The sequence below is a fragment of the Gymnoscopelus microlampas genome (assembly GCF_963454915.1).
Source record: "Gymnoscopelus microlampas genome assembly, chromosome: 23".
In the NCBI taxonomy this organism is placed as follows: Eukaryota; Metazoa; Chordata; class Actinopteri; order Myctophiformes; family Myctophidae; genus Gymnoscopelus; species Gymnoscopelus microlampas.
In genome coordinates, this window is record NC_139960.1 from 23,915,689 (window position 1) to 23,922,785 (window position 7,097).

Genomic DNA, 7,097 nt, shown 5'->3' on the forward strand with positions numbered 1-7,097 from the left:
TGACTTGCAGCCATACATTCATTAGCTACTTTCAACCTGACGTCCCTATTTTGGGCATGCCATTATAGACTAACATTTTCAAAAATTGTGTATTTCTTTATTAAATAGCAGAGCTTTGAGCCATTTTCGCTTTTGACATTTGTTTTGTGTGGTACCACAGATCCGTTCCTCCATCACCACACTACTGTTCAGTGGCCGGGAGTTCAGCTGGACTCGCCACCTGCTCATCGCAGCCGCCATCCTGGCTTTTAACAACATGTTGGTCATCTTTGTCCCCACCATCCGAGACATCTTTGGATTCATTGGTAAGTCTCTATCACCAGGGTTTTGGTTCACGTTCCACTATCCATTACATTGTTGTTGTTGTTTTGTTGTTGGGTGGTTAATTAGAACTTGTATGAATGCATTGATTTAATTTTCCTGTAATAATTCTGTCTGCTACCCCCTACACACACACACACGCACGCACGCACGCACGCACGCACGCACGCACGCATGCACGCACGCACGCACGCACGCACGCACACACACTACACAAAGGACCACAATGGAGCTATGCTCTTGAACTTTATTATGTTTTTATCCTTTTGACAGATGTTTCTTCATATGCATTACCTACCTCTACAGTAGCTCAGGAGGGACACTTCCTTACTGGCTACAGAATCAAATTTAGCTAAATCTACCCACAGAAATACAATAATCCTAATCCAAATATAATCGCTGAATCATTACTGAGGTGTTTAACAAGATATTTACTTACTGACAGCCACAACGAAAGAAACATTTCACTGCCAGTATATACTGTACTTTACAAGGAAAACAGATAATACAGTGTGCTGTATTGATCTCATTGTATTTTGATATGTACCCCCCCACCACCACCACCACCATCAACATCTTCACCCCTATCTTACACCCATGATGTTATATGAACTATTCCCTTCCCATGACGCCTGATAAGCGAGTACATTTCCATTTGTTTTACAGTTTAATACCCTGGGATCTGGGGTCAGTTCTTGACCACCAGTTATTAAGAAAACCCGTGGTAGTATTGCGGCTTAAGGCAGAGGGTTTGTGAGTCGTGTAAGTCGCGTGAGCCATTCCTGATCACTGGATCTGAACACTGTGTTCTCGGTACCACCCAAAACAAATCCATTTAACTCTGGCAATTTGTTTTAAAATACAAAATGACTATCCTTTTTCGTCAGGGCTGGTATGATCGACTTTAATGGTTTAGGTACATAATTCTTAAAATAATGTATTTTATATCAAGAGGGTTTATTTGTCACTCACTCATACAGGTATAAGCAGCAACATGTTTCAAAGTATACAGAAAATAACCAAGAGCATTATTTTTGGAGATAAGTAAATGGAAATCATATTTTAGAGGTCAAAATAAAGTTACTCACAATATTTTTATTAGATCTATTAAATTAAAGACAAGTTGGCCACGTATTTGGCTGCACTGCAATCATTAATCATTTGAGGTGCACTGCACCAAACCGAATGAAACGAGGGACGCACCATAACACAGACACGCAAGCACACACGCACACATGCACGCTCGAACTGTTGTATGTTATGTAGCTCTGTCGTTCCATTCAGTCTCTCTTTATCTCTCTCTCGATTCCACCTGCACTCTGACCTGCAAAGAGCTCTTGAACTTGTACCTGAACTTAACAGGGTAGCCTACGTATTTCCCCTCATCCGCATTTTTGCAGTTTAAAGTGCTACAGTCAGCAGCTAAATACATGCTAAGGAAGACGAGACTACTGTAGTGTCACAGACAAACATGTTATGATCTATTAGGACTGTTAGGATATGTGCAGACCATTGTCTATTCCTTTAAATACTGACTTGAGTTTCTCAAAAGAGGATTTAGAACAGCCACTCTTCCAGGGTGGCTACTGGCTACACCCGTTGTAAACAATGTTTGATGACGCGAGCGTCTGACGCTTTCAGTGTATCAGGGCCTTAATTGTAATACTACTAGAAAGCCATGAATTAAAGAGTGGGTTTTGTTTATTCTATTATCATTATTCTAATAATAGCAATACATAATGCTAATAAAATACAAAAAGTGTGTAATACTATTGTCGTTCCTTGTCTTTCCCAGGTGCCTCTGCAGCCACTATGCTCATCTTCATCCTGCCTGCTGCTTTTTATCTAAGGCTGGTGAAGTCTATTCCTTTTCGCTCCCCGCAGAAGATTGGTGTAAGTGCACACACAGACACGCACGCACTGTCACGCAAGCACTCATGCACGCACACGCACACGCACACGTGCACACACACACACACACACACACACACACACACACACACACACACACACACACACACACACACACACACACACACACACACACACACACACACACACACACACACACACACACACACACACACACACACACACACACGTACATGTATGGAACAAGACATACATGTACATGTACACATGTACATGTATGTCTTGGTCCATACACACACACACACACACTCTCTCTCTCTCTCACACTCATATGCACACGTACACACGTACACACGTACACACACACACACACACACACACACACACACACACACACACACACACACACACACACACACACACACACACACACACACACACACACACTGCAGTCTTTTGTGTTATTGCCAGTGATTGCCAGCGTAGCATTTTGGGGTTCCAGAAGAGGAGCATATGGTTCTGCTGTGTCAGCCTTTCTTCAGATTTCAGTTAGGATTCTGATAATTGCAACATGAGCAGAGTACCAACGTGTTTGGTCCCCAGGGCCAGATTTGAGCACTGGGCCAAAAAAACAAACAAAGAACCGATGCGTTCAAACATTTGACTTAATTTAATCCCACCTCCTTTCTTTTCTTTCCCCAAATTCTTCTTTTCAGGCACTCATTTTCCTGATAGTGGGCATCTTCTTTATGATCATCAGTTTGACGCTCATCGTGCTCGATTGGATCAAAAACCCCCCTGGCTCTGGGGGTCATTAAGTCGTTTGACCATCCCGGCTACCTATCCCGAATCCACACCAAGAGTACTGCGCCCTCCTTCTGGAATCACACAAAGGACACATAACTTATCAACATTACAGTATGTGCTACTGTGGAGGGTAGAAGACCCTAACAGATCTCGCTCAGTTCATCCCATAAAGTATTACTGGAGGGAACTCTTTTTAGTGGTTGTAATTTTGATGTTTTTGTAGGTCTTCTTTTTTGCTGCTGTAAAGGTTTACGGCAGGCTGTATAGCATTGGACTTGTCAGGACACAAACAGAGTTTGCAGACATTAGAGGAGATTGCAGGCCCAACAGGGCCATGAAGACAACCTGCCTTCATCATCTTCGTCATCAATCACATCGACTATGAAAAAGATGGAGCAAGCAGGCATTTCGCAGCGCTCACCCGAAAGCCAGCCTGTGAGCGTCCTGCTTGGGAGACGGGGAGGCAATGCCGTGCAAGGCAGTGTCCCTTTTAGGTCCTCTGTGTACTTGAAGTAGACATGGGGAAGTGGAGAGAAATGATCTCCACAAAAACACAGAGCACTTCTAGCGTAATGTTCCACCTTGTGTGGTGTCCTCAACACATACAAGCATGGATATGCACACACACATACACGCACATACACTTGCATTAAGAATATCTACAGTGCCTACCCTTTTTTATAAACAATGCAACTTTCCTACACTGCCATATTCTAATCAGTTAGTTGTGAATTGGCAAAGAGCATTCAGCTATAAAATACATACATATGTAGTATTTCAGCTCAGGAGATTGATCATGTATAAGTATGAGTTTGTTGAGTTTCTATATATGTTACAGGGAGAAACGTTGCCAAATTCTTCATACATTTTAGAACAAGAGTCACGCAGAGGTGAAGAGGTGATGCATGGTGACCATTTTGTCTTGGTCCATAAAACCAGCATCTCCATGACCTAGCCTCTGTTTGGATAGTGGCTCAGTCAGGACATCAAGCAGGTTCAGTATTGCTGAGAAATTTGAATGTACATAAGGTTTGAATGTACATAAGTAATTGTATCTACTGAAAGAGTGAGTGTTGTACATATTATCTTACTTCGCTTTCTCACACTTTTTAATTCATGCCATATCAAGTCGCTTCCTGGGAGTACCATCAAAGAGGCTTTGTAAGCCTTTGTCAGGAATTACTTACGCTTGTAACTCAGCAAGTCGAGGTTCTAATTGACAACAGCTATTTATTACCTTTATCCACTTGTGACTCTTCAAACCATGTGTTGTGGAAACGTGCACCAAACCAAGGGCTTCATGCATAAACGGTTCTTACACAGCAAAAGCCCAAATCACGACTATTGAAAATGTATATTATCATCCATATCAGTGGCTCGCTTACTAATTCTTTTTTACTCAAAAATCTCTATGGTAAACATCTGTAAAAAAAAAAAAAAAGGCAAGATCATTTTCAATTATGGAACACAGCGTTTCCACAGCGAAAAGAATAACATGTTGATGAAATTGATTCGATAAGACGTCTTGTCCATATTTGTTCAGGAAACATTGAGATAAGCTCTGCTATTTGTTAATGATTAGAGCGACCTTTCCCTGTATTCCAGCTGTTACCAACAAGGTTGGGTCATCAAGGTATGTGTAGTTGCTACCATCACACAGCAAAATCCAGAGGTACTTGCAGTACCTTGTTACTTAACTTAAAATTTCACCCTGCCTTGCTTGTGTGCTCTTATGTCTTTGACATTCTTTGAGGTTATCTGACAAATCCCCAAACTTCCCAATGCCTTTAAAAAAAAAAAAATTATCTAAAAATGATTTTGTGGCCATTGTTGTCCATTGGGATTTTCTTTTTCAAAGCGTGCCTTTTGGAGTATGTCTCTTGAATACTGACGCCTTAGTTATCAATCAATGACAGCACCAGTAGATTGAATCCAACACATACTGTAATAGTCCATCTGTTATATTTTTATTATACGGTGCTCCTACACCATTATGTGTCATGAATACATCCAGCCAAAGTGGAAGACATTATACAGATCCTTTGCGGATCTACATACGTGAAAAAAATGATATTTCAAATGAAATAGTGTATTACGTGCATGTTATGGATTACAAACGTGGTCTTTTTTGACAATTGTATATGCTTTGTAAATACTCTTATTATATGGTGCACTGACACTCATTGTCTGTGAGAATGGGCTGTGGGGGTGAAATCTTCTGCAATTCAGTGGTTGTTTTAGTTTATATGTTGTAATCGATCGGTCCGTTCTCTAGTTATGCGGGGGACAGACGGACAGATATTTCACGCATTTATAGATAGATATATATCATGTTTTAGGTTTCTGTTTTTTTTTTTGGGGGGGGGGGGGGTTCAATATGACACCAGTTATTTTCTTGGTTGAAACTTGTATATTTGTAGAAAATTGGTCTCTACTCATCTATCTGTCTATGCCTTTTAATAATATCTATCTGGATTTTGTGAATAAAATTTCAGCAGCCTGCATTGGCACATGGTAGTTAAGAAAGATATATTGTAGTGGTTGAGTTGAGGTGCTTGTTTCCTGCCATGTGGGAATGTACTGTAGGTCCACAGTGGGGCAAAATCAAACCCACAAGTAAGATAGTATTGAGATGGAATCCACTTTAAAAAGTATTTTTGGTAACACTCTTTTTAAGAAATACTTCAAATCTTTCAAATCAGTAAGCAGAGTAAATGACAGCACACGTTTTACATGTTTTACACTTTTGAAATGTCCCATGGGAATAATCACGACACCTTTTCAATCAGTACCTCATTTTGTGGTCTACATTTTACCTGACGGGAAGCAAACCTCATCAATCTCCTTACCCTCTGTATTACCCTCCACACCATGGTGGTCCTCTTTAGTGTCTCTCAGTTACTACTAACCAGAAAGCATTTTATTCTACACTTAAAATGTCTCTCTCTGTCACACTGTTGAGCTGAATTGCCAAACCTACAGTAAGTGATCCTTTACTGGAAGTGCTTCGAGCCATGCAGTACAGCTCAGCTCAGGTTCATGGATGTGTAACGGGTTAAATATGACTGTGTTAAATGCAGTGTCATTTAAAAAAGAGATGTAAAGTACCACCCCTGAAACCCTCTGCCTTATTTTTCTATCGAACCTCAAGCCTTTCAGAAGTACTGACTCAGTGCCCCCGTTCTTTATATGCCGGCTTCCTGTGGATCAACTAACATTTAGATTTGTATATTTGCCTGAACAAGGAGGTTTTTTTTTGTATCAGTGAAACTGTCAATATTATGAACAATAAAAAATGTGAAATGAAAGCTATGTGTTGTTTTTTCAAGAGTCAGTGACAAAATGGTGTTGATGACTAATTAAAAAATATTTTAAAATCATATTTTAAAGGCATGTATCAGGTTTGTTAAAATGTACATTTTGTAGTCATGTTAGATTCAAATCATTTGAAAAGACATTTGCACCATTTTTACAAATAAATTGTCAAATTACAGACTGCTCTTGAACATGTCAAATGGCGTAACCACATTAAAATGTGAAATATTGAATATTGCATGCACTTTAAGTGAATGAAGGACAAGCAAGGACATCTTTCCAACTTTTACCTGCGACTTTTACCGTTATCTAATCTTTCAGTGAATACCACGCAAGTTTACAAAATAAATGAGATCCTCCCTGGTACAGTGGTTTAGACACAGGACTTGCGACCAGAAGGATTCCGGTTCAAATTCAACCAGAACCCTTTTCCAACTTTTACCTAACTCTTGCACCTTTACCTAATCTTTCAGTGAAGAGCGTGCAAGAGACCAGAGAAAACATGAATCATGGTGGAGCAGTGGTTAAGATACAGGCCTTGCAACCTCTGGGTTGTTGATTCAAATCTAACAGGGACATCTTTCCAACTTTTACATGTTGCCTTTACCTATCTTTCAGTAAAGACCACACAAGTGAACAGATTGAGTAAAAATCACTCTGGTGCAGTGGTTTGGATACAGGGCTTGTAATCAGAAGGTTCCCAGTTCAAATCCATTCAGGACATTTTTTAAATTTTTACCTGACTCTTGCACCTTTATCTAATCTTTCACTGAAGAACGTGC

At 40.2% G+C, this 7,097-nt stretch overlaps 1 protein-coding gene across 4 annotated transcripts in view; it reads left to right on the forward strand.

The window, feature by feature from the left end:
• slc38a4 (solute carrier family 38 member 4) overlaps window positions 1–6,308 on the forward strand; it is a 47,504-nt gene extending 41,196 nt beyond the window's left edge. For all 4 annotated transcript variants that reach the window (XM_084050219.1, XM_084050218.1, XM_084050220.1 and 1 more), the window contains exons 14-16: window positions 161–305; window positions 2,117–2,214; window positions 2,910–6,308. In XM_084050219.1, coding sequence (XP_083906345.1) covers window positions 161–305; window positions 2,117–2,214; window positions 2,910–3,011 — 345 coding nt within the window. In that variant the 3' untranslated portion in view covers window positions 3,012–6,308. The remainder of the gene's footprint in view (window positions 1–160; window positions 306–2,116; window positions 2,215–2,909) is intronic.
• Window positions 6,309–7,097: the final 789 nt, after the last annotated feature.